Here is a 26,467-nt window from a genome sequence, read left to right on the forward strand (position 1 = left end):
AGTGCGGCTCACACCTCAGCGTTGTCCCCATCAGGGAGCTGCAGTATTTGTACCTCTCCACCTATTAATCCTGGTTAAGGGCTACCTAGGTGTGGGGACTCAAATTCTCAGACACTTCTGATTCTCCATTAGCACAGACAAAAGTGGGTTTCAGCAGCCCAGAGACAGCCATCAGACAAAGGAATGAAGATGAAGGTTCTGATGTTTGGAGAGAAGGCACACCTGAGTCAGTATAGAAGAAACTGATAAAGGAATACAAGAGTGGATGCACTGGTAGTATGTGCTATGGATGTTTTGTCTTTCCTGAGCATCTTGACTTTTTATTAAGAACCATTGTAAATTTCCTTGAATAGGCAAATTGAGATGAATGACTAAAGTTTAGAACAAATAGTTGAGAGGAGTAGTGGAGAGTGCTCTTGCTGTTGTTCAGTCGCTAAGTCATAGGCACTCTTTGTGACTTCAGTGGAGAGTGTTGATTTATGACAAATCACAAAATTGAATGGTTCTGGCATTGTTGTGGGGCTGCTTTGCATGACTGGAATTTTCTTCAGCAGCATTCTTTAGTCTAAGAGAAAACAGATTTTTTGCTTGATTGATCCAAGAAAGTATTTCTGGGCAAATATGGTGGAAGGTCATGTATGCAAAGTTCTGGTGAAAGAGTAATTCAAGTGATTTACTCTTGGGTCCAGCCTTGAAATGAACAGAAGTAGCACTTAAGCAAGTCCAAGGGAATAGGAGACAATAGAAGGATCAATTGAAAGAAACACTAATTTCAAAAAGCAAGTGGAATAGAAGTAATAGTTTAAAAGCTAGAAGAATAACATAATAAAAACAGAAATTAAAGATACCGTGGTTTAAGCTTTTTCATGCAATTATGGAGCAGTTACATATAAGATAAAGAAAATGTGGCTATGGATATAGATTGCTAAAGTGGAATACATAGATATATTATCAACACCAACAATGAAATACTGAAGATGATGGAAGGACACAAAAAGTGTGAGTTGAGCACTGGTTTTGAATGAATGTGAGGAGGCTTTACAGAGGTTGATGTAAGACTAATGAGGGCAGAGGGTGATACAGATAAATGGTGTAGACCTCAAATAAGGAGTGTATGAACACAGGAGAGGAATAGTTTCAAAGTGGCATTAAAGAGATGAGATAATTCTGATCCTGTCTCTCAGTTGCATAATGTGTGGGAATATGCACATGTTACACTTCAGAGGAAAGTTAATGAAGTAGTGTCTTTGACGTAAAGCCAATTTATTTCAGGCAGAGAGAAGGAGACTTTTCTGTTAAGAGGCTGAGGACACAGGAACATTTGTTTCCCATAATATGAAGGGTTGAAAGGCATGGGGGAAAGGTTTTAGAAGGGAATGTTAGTCTTGAGAATATATCTCTGAGAGCAAAAGGATCCCTGAGTAGTGTTGGCATGAACACCAGAAAGCATTCACTCTTTTTTTTTCCAACAAATATTTTACTGAGTAGCTACCATATGCCAGGTACTGTTCTATGGCTCAGAAATAAAGTCCCTGTTCTAATGAAACTTACATCTAGTGGGAGAAACAGAAAGTAAACAAGTAAATATTGTATATAATGTAATTTTAGGTAGTGCTATATAAGAAAAATGCTACTTAGGGGATAGAAAGAGATGAGGAAGGAGTATGCAGTTTTAGATAAGAGTGATCAGGGAAAGTTTCTCTGAAGCAATGATACAGAACTAGAATCCTAAGGGAAGTAAAAGGATGAACCAAAATGGTATTTGTAAGAAGAGCATTTAGGACAGAGAGAAGAGCAAAGCCCTCTAAGGCAGGAGCATGCGGTATGTTTTCAGGGAACAGTAGGAAGATCAATTTCACCTGATATGAGTGCTGGAGAGGGAAAGTAGAAAGAGGTGAGGTTCAGAGGTAGCCAGTGGTCAAATCAAGTAGATACTTATAGGTCATGACAAGTACTTTGGATCCAATGAAAATCCACTGGGAAAACTTGAGAACGGAGTGATATAATCTTATAACTTTTTGAAAACTCACTCTCACTCTTGTGCAGATAATGGAGTGTAGAGTATGGGAGAGGAAGGAGAGAGACAAGTTAGGAGGCCATTCATTGCCATCATGGTGACGCGAGAAGATGGTTTAGATAAACTTGTGGGCACTGGAGGTACTAAGAAGTGGTCAGAGTCTGAATCTGTTTTGAAATCAATAGGTTTAGCTGATAGTTTCTATGGAAGAGATAAACCAAGGTGTAGATGTGGATTGGGTTTAGGTGGATTTGATATGAGGTATGTGAGAAAGAAGGATTCTTGGTTTAGTGTTCTCACTTCATTGATTCCCTTTTAGTCTGTTTTGTTCACTACCGTAGTCCCAAAACCTAGAACAATGCCTGGTAAGTATATGAGGCTTCATAAATTCTGAATGAATGAATAATAAGAGTGGTTTAGGAGGAGTGATAGGTGAAAGTACTTGATTGGTGTAAGGGGAATAAAAAAATGAGAATTGAAGAGGTTGAGATAGTGATATCAAAAATTATTGAAATGAGTTACATAAATGGAAGCAGAGAAATTAGAAAAGAGTTGGAGGGATATGTCAATTCAAGTGAGGGCTTTCTTTTTTTTTCTGTCATGGATGATAGTTACATCATTTTATATGCTGCAGGGAATGAGCCAGAAGATAGGGAAAATCTAACAAGTGTGGGAGAGAGAAGAAAATCACTGAAGTAAAATCCTTGAGCAGAAGAAAGGGAATAGGATCCATGGCACATGCAGAAGGAATAGAATTAGATAAGACTAGACACCTCTGGTAACAAGAAAAGGATAGAGTATATGGCAGAGATTTGGGTAGGTTTAATAATTGATATTATGAAGATAAAATCTTCTGATTGTTTCATTTTTACTGGAAAACAGGAAGCAAAGCCATCTGTTGAGAGTTTGGGAGAAGAGTTACTGGAGAATTAAGGAGAGAAGAGAAAGTAAAAAATAGTTGTTTCAGAGAGTGGGAGAAAAAATTGGTTTGGCAAATGTAAAAGGATCACAGGACATTTGAAGTATGTTGAGAAAATTTAAAGACAGACCAGTCAGGCATAATTATGGATTTTTCTCCAGCTATATTTATCTGCTCAGTTGCAAAGAGATGAATTTATCCAGGGCTTATGTTTTTTTTTTCAGGCAGTCACAACAGAGTTAGAGAGAGGCAAGTGCACAGAGAGTTCATAGCAGACAATGATTATAATGATTTTAATTATGGTGTGTGCGTGTGTGCTTACTTGTGTCTGACTGTGATCCCGTAGACTATAGGCTGCCAAGCTCCTCCGTCCATGGGATTTTCCAGGCAAGAATGCTGGAGTGGGTTGCCATTCCCTCCTCCAGGGAATCTTCTCGACCCAGTGATTGAACCCACGTCTCCTGAACCTCCTTCATTGGCAGGGAGATTTTTTACCGCTGAAAGTGAAAGTGAAGTCATGTCCGACTCTGCGACCCCGTGGACTGTAGCCCACCAGGCTTCTCCATCCATGGGATTCTCCAGGCAAGAATCCTGGAGTGGGTTGCCAGTTCCTTCTCCAGGGGATCTTCCCGACCCAGGGATCGAACCCAGGTCTCCTGCATTGCAGGCAGACGCTTTAACCTCTGAGCCACCAGGGAAGCCACCATGTAATTCAAGGAGGGTAAGAAAGAAAGTAAGGACACCAAGGTGATGGTGGGCAATTTAAAGGTGGCAAGATCTAACGATCAGAGATAGGAGGGTAGAAGAGTTGACAGTATGAAAGTACTGCATGAAAAAAGTTGGAAACATATGATCAGATAGTTATTTGAGATCATAGATTTGTAATGAGAAGGTTTAGGTATGACCATGGGAATGAGTGGCTGGATTAGGGTGGAGCTGAGACTCATTGAAAGACAAGAGATCAAGGAATCTATTTGTAGGTTCCAGTGACCAAGGATTACTCTATGTCAAATATAATGCTAAAGTATGTACATGAATTATGCCATTTAATTCTCATAAAAATCCCGTATGCCAGTATTATCATTCAGTTCAGTTCAGTCACATCTGACACTTTGCAACCCTATGGACTGCAGCATGCCAGGCTTCCCTGTGCATCACCAACTCCCAGAGTTGCTCAGACTCATGTCCATTGAGTCAGTGATGCCATCCAACTAGCTAATCCAGTGTCATCCCCTTCTTCTCCAGCCTTCAATCTTTCCCAGCATCAAGGTCATTTCAGATGAGTCAGTTCTTCGCATCAGGTGGATAAAGCATTGGAGTTTCAGCTTTAGCATCAGTACTTCCAATGAATATTCAGGACTGATTTCCTTTAGGATGTACTGGTTGGATCTCCTTGCAGTCCAAGGGACTCTCAAGAGTTTTCTGCAACACAATAGTTCAAAAACATCAATTCTTTGGTGCTCAGATTTCTTTATAGTCCAACTCTCACATCCATACATGACTACTGGAGAAACCATAGCTTTGACTAGATGGACGGTTGTTGGCAGAGTGATTGATGTCTCTGCTTTTTAATATGCTGTCTAGGTTAGAGATAGCTTTCCTTCCAGGAAAGGAGCAAGCATCTTTTAATTTCATGGCTGCAGTCACCATCTGCAGTGATTTTGGAGCCCCCCAAAACAAAGTCTCTGACTGTTTCCATTCTTTCCCCATCTATTTGCCATGAAGTGATGGGACTGGATACTGAATGTTGACTCTTAAGTCTACTTTTTCACTCTTTTCTTTCACTTTCATCAAGAGGCTCTTTAGTTCTTCTTCTCTTTCTGCCATAAGGGTGGTGTCATCTGTGTATCTGAGGTTATTGATATTTCTTCTGGCAGTCTTGATTCCAGCTTGTGCTTCTTCCAGCCTGGCATTTTGCGTGATGTACTCTGCATATCAGTTAAATAAGCAGGATGACAGTATACAGCCTTGATGTACTCCTTTCCTGATTTGGAACCAGTCTGTTGTTCCATGTCCAGTTCTAGCTCTTGCTTCTTGACCTGCATACAGGTTTCTCAGGAGGCAGATAAGGTGGTCTGGTACTCTCATCTCTTGAAGAATTTTCCAGTCTGTTGTGATCCACATAGTCAAAGACTTTAGCATAGTCAATGAAGCAGAAGTAGATGTTTTTCTGGAACTCTCTTGATTTTTCGATGATCCAGCGGTTGTTCGCAATTTGATCTCTGGTTTCTTTGCCTTTTCTAAGTCCAGCTTGAACATCTGGAAGTTCTTGGTTCACGTACTGTTGAAATCTTGATATGGAGATTTTTGAGCACTACTTTGCTAGTGTGTGAGATGAGTGTAATTGTGTGGTAGTTTGAACATTTTTTGGTATTGCCTTTCTTTGGGATTGGAATGAAAACTGACCTTTTCCAGTCATGTGGCCACTGCTGAGTTTTTCAAATTTGCTGACATATTGAGTGTAGCACTTTCACAGCATCATCTTTTAGGACTTGAAATAGCTCAGCTGGAATTCCATCACCTCCACTAGCTTTGTTCATAGTGATGCTTCCTAAGGCCCACTTGACTTTGCATTCCAGGATGTCTGGCTGTAGGTAAGTGATCACACCATCTTGGTTATCTGGGTCATCAAGATCAGTTTTGTACAGTTATTCTGTGTATTCTTGCCACCTCCTCTGCTTCTGTTAGGTCCATACCATTTCTGTCCTTTATTGTGCCCATCTTTGCATGGAAATTATTATCATTTTTAACATTTTATAGATGAGAAATAATGTCAGATTTCTATGTGACATAGGACATTTATCCTATGTCCAGGATTGGAACTAGGATGTTTCCTACTCTAAAACCTTTAATACTAACAGTGTCCTGAGACAGAGTAGAATTAGATGGCGTCAAATGAAACTCCAGTGACAAATTGAGGCAAGAAAATGGCAGACTTGGCTTTGTAGTATGTGGGTAGCAGCACTTGGGATACCTCTGTTCAGGTAAAGTTCTGGCAGATAGTGCCTGATAGCATCCAAGCAGAGGAGTTGGTAGGCAGACTGTTAGTATCTAATAGATTCCAAGGACTGAGGTAAAGGAATTTGGGGAATTCTAATAGAAGAATGAACTGTATCAGTGCCTTGTATATACTAGGTGCTCAAATGTTTGTGATTAAATGAATTTATATTTGGACAGGATATAGCAGCAGAGTCACCCTGGTAGCAGGTTTTTAGCCAGGCATTTTATGTACGTTCTATGATTTAATTTTTAGAATTCTGATAGGATGAGTATTATTACCACCAGTTTATGTTAAATAAGGTGGTCTTTAAAGCCTAACATGAGTAGTATTTGGTAGTTCCAAGTTGTCTCTTAATTTAATGGGTTCCAAAGTCCAACCTATACCCTATCCTTTATACTCTCTTACCTCATTGAGAGATGTAACTTTTTAAGAATAGCATTCATTAACTATTTATTAAGTATGCGTCATTTCCAGGCAGTTTTCTATGCATTGAACATATATCTATAAATAAAACAAGCAAAATTCCTTGTTGCCATTGAGCTTATACTCTACTGGGGAAACAGCTGATAACAAAAAATATAAAATACATGCTAGAAGTGAACAATGCAAATAAATAGAGGAAAATAATAGAATGGGAAAGACTAGAGATCTCAAGAAAATTAGAGATACCAAGGAAACATTTCATGCAAACATTTGCACAATAAAGGGCAGAAAAAATATGGACCTAACAGAAGCAGAAAATATTAAGAAGAGGAGGCAAGAATGTACAGAAGAAGTATACAAAAAAGATCTTGGTGACCTTGATGGTCATAGATAACCATGACGGTGTGATCACTCTCCTAGAGCCAGACATCCTGGAGTGTGAAGTCAAGTGGGCCTTAGGAAACATCACTATGAACAAACCTAGTGGAGTTGATGGAATTCCAGCTGAGCTATTTCAAATCCTAAGAGATGATGCTGTGAAAGTGCTGCACTCAATATGCCATCAAATTTGGAACACTCAGCAGTGGCCACAGGACTGGAAAATATCAGTTTTCATTCCAATCAGAAAGGAGGGCAATGCCAAAGAATGTTCAAACTACCAGACATGTGCTCATTTCCTATGCTAGGAATGTTATGCTCAAAATTCTTCAAGCTATGTTTCAGCAATATGTGAACTGAGAACTTCCAGATGTACAAGCTGGGTTTAGAAAAGGCAGAGGAACCAGAGATCAAATTGCCAACTTTAGTTGGATCATAGAGAAAACTATGGAATTCCAGAAAAGTATCTACTTCTGCTTTATTGACTACACCAAAGCCTTTGACTATGTGGATCACAAAAAAAACTGTGGAAAATTCTTAAAGACATGGAAATACCAGACCACCTGGCCTGTCTCCTGAGAAACCTGTATGCAGGTCAAGAAACAAGTTAGAACTGGACATGTAACAACGGACTGGTTCCAAATTGGGAAAGGAGTACGTCAGTGCTGTATCCTGTCACCCTGCTTAGTTAACTTATATGCAGAGTACATCATGGAAATGCCGGGCTGGTTGAAGTTCAACCTGGAATCAAGATTGCCAGGAGAAATATCAGCAACATCAGATATGCAGATGACACCACCCTAATGGCAGAAAGCAAAGAGGAACTAAAGAGTCTTCTTGATTAAGGTGAAAGAGGAGAGTGAGAAAGCTGGCTTAAAACTCAACATTCAAAAACCCAAGATCCCATCCAGTCCCATCACTTCATGCAAAGAGAAGGGGAAACAATGGAAACAGTGACAGACTTTATTTTCTTGGGCTCCAAAATCACTGCAGATGGTTACTGCAGCCATGAAATTGAAAGACACGCTGTTTGGAAGAAAAGCTATGACAAACCTAGACAGCATCTTAAAAAGCAGAGATATCACTTTGCCAACAAAGGTCCGTCTAGTCAAAGCTGTGGTTTTTTTTCAGTAGTCATCTATGGATGTGAGAGTTGAGCCATAAAGAAGGCTGAGTGCTGAAGAATTGATGCTTTTGAACTCTGGTGCTGGAGAAGACTCTTGAGAGTCCCTTGGACTGCACGGAGATCAAACTAGTAAATCCTAAATGAAATCAACACTGAATATTCATTGGAACGACTGATGATGATGCTGAAGCTTCAGTATTTGACCGCCTGATGTGAAGAGCCAGCTCATTGGAAAAGACCCTGATGCTGGGAAGGACTGAAGGCAGGAAGAGGAGGGGATAACAGAGGATGACGTGGTTGGATGGCATCACCGACTCATGTACATAGGTTTGAGCAAACTCCAGGTGATAGTGAAGGACAGGGAGGCCTGGTGTACTGCAGTCCATGGGTTGCCAAGCGTTGGACGTGACTGACTGTAAAACAACAGCAACAACAGTGCAAGAAGTTCAAAGGAGGAAAATTAAAGCTGGAAACTGCATAAGGAATATCTGGGATGTGTAGCATTTAATTTTTATTTAGGGTATTCAGGGAGGGCCTCAGTGAGAGACGTGATGTTTGAATGAAAACCTGAAATGAGGAAATGAACAAACTATCTGGAAACTGGATGGAAGAATACTCCAGGTACAGGCAATATCATCAGCAAAGGCTCTAAAACTGAAGTATGCCAGGCATATCCAATGAGCTGCAAGGAGGCCATGTGGCTGAAATGGAGTGTGTAAGATAGGAGGGTAGCAGAGATTAGCCGGTTACTTGGGGATAAGATCATGTAGGTTCTTTTAGCTCATAATAAGGATTTTGAAATGGAAATCAATTGGAGGATTTTGAACAGATGAGAAGCATGATCTGACTTAACACTTTATCATTTCACTGTCTGCTATTTAAAGAACAGACCACAGGGGACCAAGGGCAGAGGCAGCAAGACCAGTTAAGAGGCTTTTAAAATGATCTCAGCAAGAGATGATGAGCCAGAGTCATAGCAGCAGAGTTGATGACCAGTGGTTTTATTCTGAATATGTTGCCTTTTGAGTAGAATGCCCATGAGACTTGTTTATGGATTGAGTGTGGGTGTGAGAGCAAAAGTGGAGTCAAGAATAACATCAGAGTGTTAACTCTGAACAAATGGAAAGGTGGAGTTATCATTACATGTGATGAGAAAGATGACAGGTGATCAAGGGCTGTGTGTGTGTGTGTGTGTGTGTGTGTGTGTAGGTGGATATCTGAACCTCAGATATTAATGTGTTAGGTTTAAGATGCTTCTCGGACATCAAAGTGCAGATATGGGTTACAGAGAGTTGTAGGATGGAGATATTAATTTGTAAGTTATCAGCTAATGGAGATTTCCCTCTCATTAGTTCCTTGTAACTTCCTTTATCTCTGGAGAAGAGTGAATTGGTTGAATAACCATTTGCTAAATTTTGGCTGTGCAGTGCCATGTTATGGTTGCTTGGGCATGGGTCGTGTTTGTGTGTTCCTGTACCATGGATAAAACATTCTAACACCAAAATTATCTTTATCTGAACCTGCACAAGGGTTGTTGCTTCTTGTATTATAGCCAGTCTGCACCTACCAAAGGGATCTGCCACTGTGGCCATGGTTTTAAGTTCATATGTCATTGGTGTTTAATTTGCTGAACTTATATGAGCATACACCGTGGTTGTCTACTTTTGCAATGTGGACTGGCTTCTTTATACGAATTTTAAACAACTATTACTAGGTTTTGCATTCTACTCAACATTGGAGAAGGAAATGGCGACCCACTCAATTATTCTTGCTGGGAAAATCCCATGGGCTTGCAAAGAGTTGGACATGACTGAAGTGACTGAGCATGAGCTTGCAACATAGTTGTTTGAATATTCATGTCACTATATGATGTTCCCTTTCTATAATTTTCAGTATATTCACCATGGATATGTGAATTATATTTGTTTGTTCACATGTTATAATAATTTATTCACTGTGGTCATCATTACTTGAAAGATATCTATTCTTCATTGTGACCACTTGCATCTATATTTTAACCTCTCCTCCCCAGTGAAAAAAAGTTCAGCATGTCTGCCTACTCTTGGACCATGGCTTCTCTTCCTACATCGTGGCAGTCTAGCATGACCATCTACTCCTAAGCCATGTCACTTAATTCCTGTATCATGGTTGCCATGATACACATATTGTGTATGCACATGTCACAGTTCAGGAATAATATACCAAATGCTTCTTCACATTCATCATGGTTGTTTAAGTATATACCATAGGTGTCTCTAGCTTTGTAGATGTTTTATTATGTTTGAAGGGTCTTTCTTTAAGTGTCATGGTTTTCAGTTTATGCACTGTGGTCACTTGAAAATTCAGCAAGGTTGGCAGAAGAATTTTAAACATCTAGCCTTCTACTGTCCTTATCTGCACTTGTTTGATGATCATCTGAGGTTGATCATTTACATGGATTTACATCATTTACATGTACATGGATTTATGTTCATTTAATGCTAATAATGGCTAATGTGCCATATTTCTCTGTACACGTATCAGAGTTGGGTCCTGTTTTACAGATATGTGCCATCTTGCTAAAGCTACCTTTTCCAGTGGCATGTTGTTTTTAATTAAAAAATTAATTCTGGTTAAAAACACATGAACAATCAACTATTTTAACTGTACAGTTTAATGTTACTAAGTATATTCACATTTTTGTTCAGCACTCTAGTGGCATTCTTTTGATCACATGCAATGTCTTAATGAAACATGTACCAAGGGCATCTTCTATTGGTCAGTGTTTACTAGGCTTATTATGGTTTTCTGACATATACCATGGCCAAATGGTTTTATATCATAAATGTTCACATGAGTTATAATTGTTTGCTAACAAGTTTCATGGTAGTTGGAGGGCACACATTATGCCCAACCTCTTTTATATGTTATGAATGTCTTTTCATGCATAATGGTTATTTAAACATGTATTAATATCTTAGTCATGAGTTCATATAACATTTTTGTCTTCTTATGCATCATAGTTTTCTCCTTCCAAATCATGGGCATTTGCTTCTGTGTCATTGGCATCTATGCTTAGTGTGAAGGTTTGCGGCTTGTTTACCATGATCATTTGAACACAAACCATAGTTATATACTAGGATAGCATAGATGAGCACACACTACTGGTATCTTTGCTCATGCAGCATGGCCACCTTCTCCGAAATCCAGGATTGTTACTCAGATACTTATGTTTTTTGAGTATGCATCATAGTTCTGTCCTATATTCCGTGGATGATTTCTACAATTTGGACTTCATATCCTGTACCAACTCTCTTTCTTCCTGTAGAGTATTTATTAATCATGATTATCTGAGCATTAATCTTTCTCATGTGATTTTCAAACTTTGGGTTCTATGAAAGTTTGAACATATGTCAGAGTTATTGCCCATACTACAGGTGTTTCTCTTGCCTTAGAGTTGTCTCTTTATGCACCATATTTTCTTCCTCATATGCTATGGTTTTCTTAATTGTGCTGTTTTTGTTGATTTTTGTAAAATAGCCGTCAACTCTTATACAGCTCATGAATCATGATCATCACAGCACTTATTAGGTTGAGCATTAGAAATTGCTGTTTTATGAAAGAAAAATTGTCAAATATTGGCACATTTATATGATGCAACTTAATACTGTGACTATTTCTATCTATGCTGTGGACATTTTCCCATGTCAGAAATCTGTCTTGCATATCATAGTATTCTATGCCTGTACCAGACTTAAGAAGACAATCTAAAGCAGAACCTGAGTGAGTGAGTGAAAGTTGCTCAGTCATGTCTCACTCTTTGTGATCCCATGGACTGTAGCCTGTCAGGCTCCTCTGTCCATGGAATTCTCCAGGCCAGAATACTGGAGTGGGTACCTGACCCCTTCTCCAGGGGATCTTCCCAACCTAGGGTTCGAACTCAGGTCTCCTGCATTGCAAGAAGATTCTTTACCAGCTGAGCCACCAGGGAAGCCCCAATATAGAACCTAGTGGCTGCTTTGGGGCAAGGAGGGGAAGGATCAATTTAGAAAGACTTTTTTTCTTCATCTTCTCATCAGTCAGAATAGTTCTTCAGCATGTATCTGTTTTACATATTAGTCTCTTGTATAAGCTTTCCTTGGGAAAAATGTTCCATATCCTCTATACCTTCTGGAAATTAAACCACCTCTATGAGTATGAAAAAATAGTATGGTGCTGGGTCAGAATTAGATCTTCTTCAGGTGGTCAATGTCTCAGATTCTAAAAGGCCATAAGGGTACAAGCAAGTGCCTCTACACTGTTTTCTTAACCCCATATCCTGGGTAAACCTCCACCAAGCCAGAGTTCATAAAACAGCCTTGCATATAGACAACTCTAAATCACATAATCAGTATAGTCTGCTGACCATGGAGGGACTTCTGTACCAGGAGACTAGGCTTGGATTTCTTCTTTATGTTGTGGCCCTATTTTGGATTGGCTGTGCCCTCAAATATCGCTTTATGGGAAAACATCATGTCTCATCATTCAGCAGTTTCTCAATCTGATTCAGACGAGGAAACAGTCCCTCTACTCCAGGCCTTTTGATATTTTCGAAAACCGTCTAACCATATCAAGATGAGAATCAATCCCAAAAATTCTATAAAGAGATTCCAGGTCTTAATATCCTAAGATTTTCTACAATATTACACAAATACTCATGAAAAGACATTTGTGATAGTAAGAAATCAAACATGATTGGAGGGAAATAAAGTGAAAATGAGAGGTTATTTTAGGATCTTGGATTATAAGAGGTAACTGAGGCTGAGAGAAGTTCTGTGACTCACCTAGTCAGAGGAAGACAGGGAAAAAGATGAAATTGTAGTCTAAGACTTCTGATTACTGATTCAGAGTCTTTTTTTTTCCCTTTATTTTTTTTCATTTATTTTCATTAGTTGAAGGCTAATTATTTTACAATATTGTAGTGTTTTTTGCCATACATTGACATGAATCAGCCATGGATTTACATGTATTCCCCATCACGATCCCCCCTCCCACCTCCCTTCCCATCCCATCCCATCCCTCTGGGTCTTCCCAGTGCACCAGCCCTGAGCACTTGTCTCATGCATCCAACCTGGGCTGGTGATCTGTTTCACCCTTGATAGTATACTTGTTTCAATGCTATTCTCTCAGAACATCCCACCCTCACCTTCTCCCACAGAGTCCAAAAGTCTGTTCAATACATCTGTGTCTCTTTTGCTGTCTCGCATACAGGGTTATCCTTAACATCTTTTTAAATTCCATATATATGCATTAGTATACTGTTTTGGTGTTTATCTTTCTGGCTTACTTCACTCTGTATAATGGGCTCCAGTTTCATCCATCTCATTAGAACTGATTCAAATGTATTCTTTTTAATGGCTGAGTAATATTCCATTGTGTATATGTACCATAGCTTCCTTATCCATTCGTCTGCTGATGGGCATCTAGGTTGCTTCCATGTCCTGACTATTATAAACAGTGCTGTGATGAACATTGGGGTGCACGTCTCTCTTTCAGGTCTGGTTTCCTTGGTGTGTATGCCCAGGAGTGGGATTGCTGGGTCACATGGCAGTTCTATTTCCAGTTTTTTTTTTTAAGGAATCTCCACACTGTTCTCCATAGTGGCTGTACTAGTTTGCATTCCCACCAACAGTGTAAGAGGGTTCCCTTTTCTCCACACCCTCTCCAGCATTTATTAATTGTAGACTTTTGGATAGCAGCCATCCTGACTGGCATGAAATGGTACCTCATTGTGGTTTTTATTTGCATTTCTCTGATAATGAGTGATGTTGAGCAGTCTTTACACTACCTTCTATTGGATGGGCTCTGGTAAAATCAAAAGAAAGGTATGCCAGGAGTGAATTTTGGTGGCGTTGGTGAATTGGGGGAGACCTGTCACAGTAAGCATTTAGTAACTGTATATTATGAAAATTAAATGGCTCTGAGTTGAATAAAATCTTTTTTTCATCTCTTCTTTCTCCTTCCCTTTGTCTTCTATTCCTTTCCTCCTTCTCTGAATATGGAACTCACAGATCTCTCCAAGTTGGTGCCTAAGAAGATGATAATCACACAAATGAGTCAGTTCTACATGGCTGGCCTTGGGCTTCTCTTCCTGATTAATATTCTCCCTGGAACAACTGGCCAAGTGGAATCAAGGCGACAAGAACCTGGAGACTTTGTGAAGCAGGATATTGGCGGGTAAGTGTCCTTAACTCCCAGAACAAAAGAAGACTGTGATAAATTATTGACTTTGGTCAAAGTTTTTTTTTTTTTTTAATTTAAGTATGGTTTAGTTACAATATTGTGTTAGTTTTAGGTATAGAGCAAAGTGATTCAGTTATATAAATATTCTTTTTTTCAGATTATTTTCTATTATAGATTATTACAAGATATTGAATATTGTTCCCTGTGATATACCAATAAATTCTTGTCACTGTGTACCCGTTAATCCAATGGTCTTTTATACCTCCCCCATCCCTTTCCCCTTTGGTAACCTTCAGTTTGTTTTCTGTCTGTGTGAGTTTGTTTCTCTTGTGTATAGAGATTCATTTTATTTTTCAGATTCCACTTATAAGTGATACATGACATTTGTCTTTCTCTGACTTATTGTACTTAGTATGATATTCTCTAGATCAATTCACATTGCTGCAAGTGACAATATTTTGTTCTTTTTATGGCTTAGTAATATTCCACTGTGTATACATACCACCTCTTTTTTTTTAATTTAATTCTTTATTGCAGTATAATTGCTTTACAGTGTTGTGTTGGTTTCTGCATACAACAACATAAATCAGCCATAAGTGTGTGTGTGGGGGTGTGGGGGTGTGTATATATATATCTCCTCACCCTTTTGAATCTCCCTCCCACTCCCCCCACATCTCACCCCTCCAGGTCATCACAGTCACTGAACTGAGCTTGCTGTGTTACAGCAGGTTCCCACTTGCTATCTCCTTGCCACGTGGTAGTGTATTATATGTGCCAATCCCAATCTCCCAATTTATCCCAGCCTGCCCTTCACCACCTATGTCCACAAGTCCATTCTCTATGTCTGTGTCTCTATTTCTGCTCTGCAAATAGGTTCATCTGGGCCATTTTTCCAGATTCCATATATATGCATTAGTATACAATATTTGTTTTTCACTTTCTGACTTACTTCAGTTTGCATAACAGGCTCTAGGTTCATTCACCTCAGTTTAAGTGACATTCATTGCTGTTATGGCTGAGTAGTATTCAATTATCTGAGTGTACTCTAAGTCTTTCTATCTTCTATCAGCATTTTCAATGATAATCTCTGGGGCTGAGGGCTATAGAACTAGACAAATATGTCCTTAGAAACTTAACCCACAAGGCCCTTTTTACTCTTTATTCCAGTGTAGAAGAAAAAAAAAGGACTAATTCTATCTTATTAACTTCTCATGTATCTGATTTCACTGGGCATGATAGATGTTCTAAATAAGATGGAAGTTCTAGATAAATGAATCTTACCTCTTCAAATGTTAAAGGCTTTTTAATTTTAACTCTGAGAATAAAGTTCTCTAAAAGATATATCACATGTTATCTAATAATACTAAAGAAGGATTTTGAACAGAATAGTCCTTCTTCATGGTGACTTTCTGATCATCATAAAGAGCATTCATTATGTTTATTCTAGATCTGCTGTTTTCTTTTTGTGTCTCCATCCTCAGTGTTAGTTGTCAACTCTCCTGTTTATATTGGTTTGCTTATATCCTGTTGGTGCTTTGCAAGCCAGATGATTGAGCCTTTTGAAAACTATATTAAAGAGAATGCCAAGACATCCTGCTTGGAAAAGTAGAGACAAGTGCTTGTATTTAATACAGAGATATTAAAAACTTTTGGGGGGACTTTACTTTCTTCCATGTCCAATACAATTCATGCTTTGGAGGAGATAAAACTACTAAAAGTCTGGCTCTGAATATTAGTATTGGCATTATATTTGTATTTGCTGTAAATATAGAAACCAATACAACATTAAAATGTATATGCTGGAGGGATGGGATGGGGAGAGAGGTGGGAGGAGGGTTCAGGATGGGGAACACATGTAAATCCATGGCTGATTCATGTCAATGTATGGCAAAAACCACTACAATATTGTAAAGTAATTAGCCTCCAACTAATAAAAATAAATGAAAAAAAAGAGAAAAAATAATATATATGCTGGTAGCTCTGATACTTAACAGTTGCTACTTTTTGTTTGCTTGTTTTCATACATTCTTAATGATGTTTCTGTGTGTTGAATAAAATCCATTTGCTGCATTATTTTATCCACCTTTAGTGGATTATTCAATTAAATCACATGGTTGGCTACTCAAGCAGCTTCAAAAATCAACAGTGGTTTATTAACCAATACTTTGTTTAAATCATGTTCTAAATGCAATGGCTCTCTGTAGACTTAAGCAAGGAAACAGGTTGCACACTTGGAGAATTTGATTTAGTAATTTGCAGGTAGTGCCTAAAAATCTGCATTTCTATCAAGTGCCTACATGATTCTGATGTAAGGAATGTTTGGACAATACTCTGGGGACACAGTCTGTGTTTTCAAAGAGCTTACAGTATAGTTAGGAATATGGGGTTCAGAAATTTTAGAATAGCAGACATGGGAAAACCCATTATTCTGTGCATGACAAAATTGGCTTCCAACAAAGGACATTTACTTTTCTAAGAATTTACAGAAAATTAATAGTAGAGATAGGTCTAAAACACCAGTCTCTGATTCCTAGTCCCATATTTTTAAAGAAAAGCTGCAAGGAACAATTTCAGCTTCCTGTAATATATTTCTTACACTCCTGTTTCCTGGCTCAGTATTTTGACCATTAACAACTGAGAACTGTATGTGTGAAAAGTGTTAGGTTGGACCATTATGAAAATATCATTACTCTGGGTCAAAATTGTTGAATATAAGCAACTTAATGATGGGTCAAGCTAAGTAGCAAGTAAATGCCAAATGGATCTTCTATCCCAGTCTGTATATCGAGATTGCAGGGAGAAATATCAATAACCTCAGATATGCAGATGACACAACTCTAATGACAGAAAGCAAAGAGGAATTAAAGAGCCTCTTGATGAAGGTGAAAGAGGAGAGTGAAAAAGCTGGCTTAAAACCCAACATTCAAAAAATGAAGATTATGGCATCTGGTCCCATTACGTCATGGCAAATAGAAGGGGAAACAATGGAAGCAGTGACAGACTTTGTTTTTTGGGGTTCCAAAATCACTGTGGACAGTGACTGCTGCCATGAAATTAAAAGGCCCTTGCTCTTTGGAAGAAAAGAAATGACAAACCTAGATAGTATGTTAAAAAGCAGAGACATTACTCTGCCGACAAAGGTCCGTATAGTCAAAGCTGTGGTTTTTCCAGTAGTCATGTGTGGATGTGAGAGCTGGACAATAAAAAAGGTTGAGCACCAAAGAATTGATGCCTTTGAACTGTGGTGCTGGAGAAGGCTCTTGGGAGTCCCTTGGACAGCAAAGAGATCAAACCAGTGAATCCTTAAGGAAATCAACCCTGAATATTCATTGGAAGGGCTGATGCTGAAGCTCCAATACTTTGGCCACCTGATGTGAAGAACTGACTCATTGGAAAAGACCCTGATGCTGGGAAAGACTGAAAGCAGGAGGAGAAGGGGGCGACAGATGGTTGGATGGCATCACCGACTCAATGGACATGAGTTTGAGCAAGCTCTGGGAGATAGTGAAGGACAGGGAAGCCCGGTGTGCTGCAGTCCATAGAATCACGAAGAGTCAGACATGACTGAACAACAACTATCCTGGTCTGACTGTAATTTGTTGAAACCTGAGATGTGTATCAGTCAGGATCCCAAAGAAAACAGATGGGGAATTTCAGTTAAGACTATTTGAGGAGAGTACGTTTGCAAAGGGACTAATTGTAAAGGTATGATCTGGATATAGGTACACTCCAAGGACTAGAGCAAGAACCTAAGGCCAGCAGCAAGTATGTCATATAAAACAAGTCTTTTTAAGAGTGCAGAGATCTTTAGTGGAGGAGCTTTCACAGAGAGAGAGCTAAGAGATTACATACCCACACTTTCCCCTTCTTCTTCCCTCTGGTCTTCTGCCTACTTGAAGCCAGAGGCTGTGGCAGCCCTGCTGATATAGTTCATATAAGTTATCCTTATAAGAAAGCGAACAGGTTGAACATGAGTATATAATATATCTGGAAGAAGGAATGATAGACACTGGGCACAAGGCCTTGCTAAGTCACTTCAGTCGTGTCTGACTCTCTGTGACCCCATCCCTGGGACTCTCCAGGCAAGAACACTGGAGTGGGTTGCCATTTCCTTCTCCAGTGCATAAAAGTGAAAAGTGAAAGCGAAGTCGCTCAGTTGTGTCCGACTCTTCGCAACCCCATGGACTGCAGCCCACCAGGCTTCTCTGTCCATGGGGTTTTCCAGGCAAGAGCACAAGGCCTCACATGACACCAAATCACCACTTTTTCTGCATCAAGATTCCATAGTAGTGGCAGTGGTGGGCAGATATTGTGAATTTAAGAGGAAATGGTTGAATTAATTATCTCCTTGTCATATTCATAGCCTGACTTGGTGCCACTGTTCCAAAGGTTCTCCTAAGTGTCTGCTTTCATCATGAAATATATTTTCTTGGTTCTCTTAACCTCAGAATAAACTGGCACCTGTGGCTACACATGTATTGGGTTGGCCAAAAAGTTCGTTTGGGTTTTTCCATATCATCTTACAAAAAATCCCGAATGAACTTTTTGGCCAACCCAATAAATACTAAGAGAAACATGAAGGATTTGGTTTTTATTTTAACTCAGTGAAAAATGCGAAAAGGTAGGGCACATGTTGAGTGGGTGTGTCTCAAGCTAATTTTGATTGAAGTGCAAGTATGTAAAGTCCAGTCTCTTCTGTGTGTATATAATCTCTATTATGGAATCGATACGTTAATACTCTTACCATTCAATCTCCAAATCTTAAAATTTAAGAGCCAGATGTGGGACCTGAGAAGCCGTAAGTCCTAAGCTCTTATCCTGACCAAGAATCCTTCTTGCATTATGCTTTATGATCCAGTAGTAAACTGCATTACTACCATGGGCATATAGGTCTAGGGATGGGAAAGTGCTTCCTATATTGAACCACCTATAAATCCACCTTCCTCTAATGCCTACCTGTTTTAGGCTCCTGTGACACTTCCTTCCTATTTCACACTTCCTTCCTCTCAGAGCTACTCCATGCTTTCTTGTCTACAGGATAACTCTCATCACTTTCAACTTGTCTCCTCACATGATACAGTTTTCCCCACATTGCTTAAAACTTGGTACTCTCCTTTGCTCTCTAGATTTTTTGAAACTTAGTTCAATACTTTATTTTTAGTTTTCATATTCTATCATGTTACTTTAGAGCTTATACTTAAATAACTCTTACTATGTGCCAAGCACTATTCTAAGTGCTTTACATATGTTAATTCATATAATCCTTATAACAGATCTGCTAACTAGGTGCTGCTATTATTCCTGTTTCAGAGATAAAATAGAAGTCAAGTAACTTGCCAAAGCTCACATAGTTTAAAAGTGGCAGAGCCAGAACAGAAACCCAGTCTGGCTTCAGAGTACATGCTATTAATTGCTACAATGTATTGCTTTTCATGTGTTTGGTCACCTTTAAGTAAAAATTAGGAACATCTCCATATATTTTGTGTACATGAACATTTACTTAGGTATAGTAACCCCCCCACCCTCTGAATATTTAATATCTCAGCCACATGACTGCCTGGCCAGTGCTACAATGGGGCAAGTGTAATTTTCTTATAGGACCTAGAGAAATAAGAAGTATCATTTTCCATTTTGAAGTAGAAACATAGAATTTGTAACACAGGACAGAGCTGGACATTTGAAGCCAGGGTCAAGAATACTTGGTAAGTGATGCTCTGACTTCCTATTGTATCATGTCAGGAGGCAGCAGTGTCTCAGTATTACTGATGGTAAAATGTGATCTCTTGGTTAAGATGATGACTCTCAGGACTCTCCACTCCAAGGATACTAGCCACTGGGATTGACTGAGAGATTTGAGCTCATGACCAGCTCATTGCTTTGGTCGTGGCCATGGATGTGGGATAGAGAGTAAATAATAATAGTGGAGAAGAGAATATTCCTAGTACTGTAGTTTCCCTTCATTTGTATCTTAATTCTTTTCTCCACATAGGCAGTGTTATAAATGGTTCTCAGGCTGGCCTATGAAAGTCTGCTTAATGAGAAATGTTGCTAAAATAGTGCTCGTGCATTGACAATTACAATCATTCAGACAAATTATGAGAAATAAGGACTTGTGTAGCCTTGCCTAAAAGACTAACTACCTTTTATGGCATCATTTCAAAGGAAGAATGGACCTTTATTTCTTTGCAAATTTAGAATACAACCCATTTTGTGTTGAGGTATGTCTGCTTACATTCACATATGAAATCATATCTCTAAGGTATGGTACCTTGGTATTTAATCATTCAGAACATACAGTAGTCAGATCTTCCTGTGTGTTTCTGTGAAGCCGTGGCTTTTAGTTACTAAGAAGGTAGGAAGGACTTGGTTTTAATTTTACTTTAATTCAGCGAAGAGTGTGAACAGGCAGAGTACATAGTGAATGTGTGTGTCTTAAAATAATACTTCTTTAGTTTCAGAACAAATCTATGGGTGCCATTTAAGAAAAGGACAGCTGTCTGAGATGGATTGTGCATATTCTAGCCAAAAATACATTTATTCTTTTTTCTTAAGTGGCTTCTGTAAAAATATTAGAATGTATGTTACTGAGTTCCGAGTATGTAGCTGGTATCCCTAGTGCTGAATTTTTAGCTTGACCCTTCCACTTATCAGAATGACTGGACCTGGAAAATAGAAACATGAGGGGTATGGGGAAATGGTAAATAATCTGATATGGCTATTGTTTCTGGTCAGAAAAAGTACTAGAATTTGCAGCTGTAAAAGTATATGGGAGGGATGGGGTGGGGAGGGAGGCGGGAGCGGGGATCGGGATGGGGAACACATGTAAATCCATGGCTGATTCATGTCAATGTATGGCAAAAACCACTACAATATTGTAAAGTAATTAGCCTCCAACTAATAAAAATAAATGAAAAAAAAAGTATATGGGGAATTGAATGCAGATTCACAGAAAACCACATGATCTGAACAGGAATTTTTAAAACATACTTTTTTAAAAAATTGAGATATAATTGACACATATTAATAGCATTGTGTAAATTTAAGGTGTAAAGTGTTATATTTTGATACATTTATATATATTGCAATATGATATAGTAGAGTTAGCTTATGTCTCTATCATGTCACATAGTTTCTTAGTAACTTTGAAGTTTATAATATAATATTGTTGACTATAGTCACTGTGTTGTATCTCACACCCCCAGAACTTATCTACTACTTGTAAGTTTGTAGCCTTAAATGACATCTCCCCAGTTCCTTACCACCCCCCAATCTCTGGTAACCACCATTCTAGTGTCTATTTGCACAAGTTAATTTTTTTTTAGTTCCACATAGAAATGATATCACACAGTGAAAAAGGTGACTTAAAACTCAACATTCAGAAAACTAAGATCATGGCATCTGGTCCCCTCACTTCATGGAAAATAGATGTGGAAACAAAGGAAACAGTGACAGACTTTATTTTGGGCGGCTCCAAAATCACTGCAGATGGTGACTGCAGCCATGAAAGTAAAAGGTCCTTTCTCCTTGGAAGAAAAGCTATGACCAACCTAGACAGCGTATTAAAAAGCAGAGACATTATTTTGCCAACAAAGGTCCGTCTAGTCAAAGCTATGGTTTTTCCAGTAGTCATGTATGGATGTGAGAGTTGGACTATAAAGAAAACTGAGCACTGAAGAATTGATGCTTTGTGGTGTTGGAGAAGACTCTTGAGAGTCCCTTGGACTGCAAGGAGATCCAACCAGTCCATCCTAAAGGAGATCAGTCCTGAACATTCATTGGAAGGACTGATGCTGAAGCTGAAACTCCAATACTTTGGCCACCTGATGTGAAGAACTGACTCACTGGAAAAGACCCTGATGCTGGGAAAGATTGAAGGCAGGAGGAGAAGGGGATGACAGAGGATGAGATGGTTGATTGGCATCACTGACTCAATGGACATGAGTTTGAGCAAGTTCTGGGAGATGGTGAAGGACAGGGAAGTGTGGTGTGCTGCAGTCCATGGGGTTGCAAAGAGTTGGACACGGCTGAGCAACTGAACTGAACTAGGAGAGTTAATCCTCATTGTCCACTGAGTTGGACAATAATAGCTGTAGCAATTTACATTCTCACCAACAGTGCATGAAAGTTCCTGTTTCTTCACATCCTTGCCAACATTTGTTATCTCTTGTCTTTTTGATAAAAAGTCATTCTAAAAGGTGAGTTGATATTTTATTGTGGTTTTGATTTGCTTTTATCTGATGATTATTGATGTTGAACAACAATAATTGTTGGCCATTTGTTTGTGTCTTCTTTGGAAAAATGCCTACTCAGTTTCTTTGACGATTTTGTAATTGGATTTTTTTTCCTTTTGCTATTGAGTTGTATGAGTTCCTTATATATTATAGAATCCAATATATATATTATATTTCTTTATATATTATGAATATATCTTGTTAATACTACTTTCTGCATAGTAAGTTTGAATTTTTTTTATCTTTAAAATCTGTTCTCCCCTAGGAGATATACAGTATTAGAAAAAGATGCCAACCTTTTAATGAAGTAAATTTCTCCTGTCTTTGGGTTGTTTGATGAACTGCATCAGCAACTCCTCATCTGTGACTCTTCTGCTTCCCCCTGACATAAGCACATTAAGGTGCTTCCTCAATGTGGTTGAACTGATATTATTTACTTATCCTGAACTTAATCGCTCAGTGAGCTTTTCCCATAGCATAAAAGTGCATGTCTTTCACAGGTGTCTGGAGAAGGCAATGGCAACCCACTCCAGTGTTCTTGCCTGGAAAACCCCATGGACGGAGGAGCCTGAATAGGCTGCAGTCCATGGGGTCGTGAAGAGTTAGACACGACTGAGTGACTTCACTTTCACTTTTCACTTTTCACTTTTCACTTTCATCCATTGGAGAAGGAAATGGCAACCCACTCCAGTGTTCTTAGAATCCCAAGGACGGGGGAGCCTGGTGGGCTGCCGTCTATGGGGTCGCACAGAATCAGACACAACTGAAGCGACTTAGCAGCAGCAGCATTGCATTTTCAGGAGTTTGGGGAAAAATGAATGATCATTCTCAATGTATGTTGAGTTTTACCATTTACAAAGTAATTTTATGTTTATTATCTTCTTTACTTATTTCTTCCAAAAGCATTATCCTATCCCTATTTTGCATGCAAGGAAATAGTTCACATGATTGGGTAGTGGGAGTCAGAACTAAAACTCTGTTCATCTGACCCTAGTTCTTTTTATTTACCACTTTTCCATTTTTAGGACTCGATAAATGACTAAACTTGCCTAACCTATAGATAATGTATTAGTAACATCATTTTCTTTTTTAATGATGCATTATTAATATATTTTGTCCAGCCAATAATGATAGATAGAAGGCAAAGCAAGCATGGTTATTGCATCAGTCTCATCAACGTAATATGCATATGGCTTTAAACAATCCCTTTCTTTTGTTGGTGTCTCAGGCCATCCATCTGTAAAGTGAAGGGAAATACTTACATGATCTCTAAAGTCCTCCGTAATCCTGACATACCATAATGCTTTGTTGTTCCTCCAAACTATTTTGAATGGGTACAAACTATAGCAGCTTCAGCTTGTTGCAGTTCAGTTATTGAAAAAGAGAGCGTTCTAACTTGGGTTCTAAATTAAACCAGCTTCCAGCTGCCCATGCAATAATTTAGAGCACATTGGGAGAAAATTTTATTAGTAATCAAGTCAAGTAATCAAAATCATAGAGCAATCTATTGAAAATTGTTTTTGGAATGACATTAAGCATTGATTTTTGACTTAAAAGTTTAAAAGTTATTAGTGACTAATGCTGCTAACAAATCAAAACAGAGTCAGCAGGGGGGTAGAAATGCATCGTCAAGGAACTTATTATTTCAGTAAAAGAGGTAGCACAGAATTCAAGAATTCTGGACCGAAATTAAAAATTATGTTCAGGGGCTTTACAATTCCCATATATAGATCCACCTGGAGTAGGTAATCTCTGAAGCCCTTTATAGCTTGTCTATGACTCTCTGATGATTCTGCTTTTTATCCCCCTCCAGTAATCCAAAAAATGGCTTTTCATTCAATTCCTAGACCTGTTTCCCAGGAATCAAATTAGGCTAACCAGGGTCAAGATTCCCCACAGTGAGAGTTAAGGGAAAATGAGAAAGAGGTTTTCACAAAATCAATTAAGCTCCCACAGCCCATGCAAGATGAATTCAGAATATTGGAGATTAAGCCAAATGTGAGCTGAGACCTGACAGGGTGTCTGTATTTATCTCCTCAACATATTGATGTCAGTTTGTTAGCTCTGCACTATGGTTTCCTTCTTTTATCCCCTTCCAAATAAGGTGTCTGTATCATTTCTGGTACTCTTTTCACTAAAACAGCCAATCATCTCTAGTCTCACTGGTTTCCAGTGCCTCTTGGCCAAAGCTTTCCTTATGGCTTTGGCAGATGAGGGTGCTTATATTTTGTCATTATTTATATTTGAATAATGTATTTGAGCCCATGGGGTCACAAAGGGTTGGAGACGACTAAGTGACTTCACTTCACTTCAGTGTATTTGAGTGCATAAACTACTATCTTAAAGAAGACAAAACAAATTTTGAATACATTTAGATATTAAACATTAAATCTTGAAATTTTAATATATTATTTAATATTAATACAACATATCTGTGAAGTTATTTTAATTTTCAAAATGAGAAAGCTGTTACAAGAGGTGTTATGTGACTTGCTTATGGTCACTCAACTAATAAATTCCAATTCTTGTCTCCAGTCTAGTTAAACCTAATTCCCCTTTTCATTCCACGTGTATCTATTTTTTATCATTTGATTCTCTCAGCACACCTGTAAGCAAGGGAGAGATTACTTGCCTTATTTTACCTTTTTTTTTCCTGCTCTGCTTTTTTCTATAGGCACATAGTTGATGCTCATTAAAGATGCATTGAATGATTACATGAATTGAATTAGGTTTATGAATTAAGGAAATTGGTGTTCAAAATGGCTTTTGACAGTTTACCAGCTAGCTGGCAGTGTAGAGTGAGAACTATTCAGTTTAGATGTTCCTACTATTCCATGTGCTTCCCTAGTGGCTCAGATGTTAAAGAGTATACCTGCAATGCGGGAGACCCAGGTTTGATCCCTGGGTTGGGAAGATACCCTGGAGTAGGAAATGGCAACCCACTCCACTGTTCTTGCCTGGAGAATTCCACGAACAGAGGAGCCTGGGGTGCTACAGTCCATGGGATCACAAAAAAGTCGAACATGACTGAGCAAGTAACACATGCATACATACTATTCTGTAGATTTTTTCTCTCTAAAGAAGACATATTGACTGCCTCTCAAGATTCCTCTCAACTGTTATGCTATGTCTTTTATTGTTCTGATTAACTAGATGCTAGGAATAGTTATTATATATCTAGTAATGGCCACCTTCTGGATCCAAAGTAAGAATGGGTAAAACCAAGACCTACCGTCTTTATTTTGGGGCCCTCTTGTTCATGAAATAAACTTTGATAAATGAACTTTATGCCAGGTATTATTCCCACAGACATCCTGTCTAAGGTTTCTACTGGTTTTTCTTTACCACTGGTTTAGGGGTGGACCATATGTTTGCTAAAGCTCATGCCAAAGTACTTGCTGGTTTGAGAGGTTCAAAGCCATTTAACTGGCCAAATCTACTGATTGATATTTTCTTGAATTAAAGTGTTTAGACATGTAAGTATTTGCTATTAAGAACTATTGTTTTGTGTCTCATTTTCTTCCACTGCCTCAGACTCTCTCCAAAGCATGCTCCAGATATTCCTGATGACAGCACCGACAACATCACTATCTTCACCAGAATCTTGGATCGTCTTCTGGATGGCTATGACAACCGGCTGCGACCTGGGCTTGGAGGTCAGTTATTGTTTTAAGATCTTCTTGGGTATTGTCTTCTAAAAAGAGTCTAAAGGTACCTTTAATAGTGTATTGATCAATGAGGTTAGTATCAAGTTGAGTTTCTTCCCTCTAAGCACTGGAAAAGTGTCCTAATCCTTCATTTCAATGGTTAGTCTCTCTGGTCTGGTTTTGGAAGGTTCTGAATTTCACTTAGGTAAATACATATATGGTCTTAAACCACAACATTTGGCCACAATCACTTCTGGTAATAAAATAGCAATCCCTGCCTGGATGGCAGATGTATCTCAGGAACAGCTGGGAAACATGTCTTTGTTCTAAAATCCCTGAGCACATATCAGCCTGATATTCCGAAGAGGAGAAATCTGATGGCTAGATGGTATCTCATAAGGAAGTAAACATACTACACTACTTCATGGGCCATATTGAAAGGGCAAGTATGCAAATGTATATACATTTAAAATTTTTCCTGAATCATTTGAAAATTAGGTGCAGATATTATAACCCTTTATCCA

General features: G+C 38.7%; 1 protein-coding gene across 2 annotated transcripts in view; it reads left to right on the top strand.

Annotated features, from left to right (window-relative positions):
- The window catches only part of GABRA3 (gamma-aminobutyric acid type A receptor subunit alpha3), a 227,926-nt gene that overhangs the window by 84,796 nt on the left and 116,663 nt on the right, over positions 1-26,467 (top strand). For both annotated transcript variants that reach the window (XM_043459919.1, XM_043459918.1), the window contains exons 2-3: positions 13,894-14,059; positions 25,831-25,952. In XM_043459919.1, the coding sequence (XP_043315854.1) occupies positions 13,920-14,059; positions 25,831-25,952 (262 nt within the window). In that variant the 5' untranslated portion in view covers positions 13,894-13,919. The remainder of the gene's footprint in view (positions 1-13,893; positions 14,060-25,830; positions 25,953-26,467) is intronic.

This window comes from Cervus canadensis, chromosome X, assembly GCF_019320065.1.
Source record: "Cervus canadensis isolate Bull #8, Minnesota chromosome X, ASM1932006v1, whole genome shotgun sequence".
Taxonomy (NCBI): Eukaryota; Metazoa; Chordata; class Mammalia; order Artiodactyla; family Cervidae; genus Cervus; species Cervus canadensis.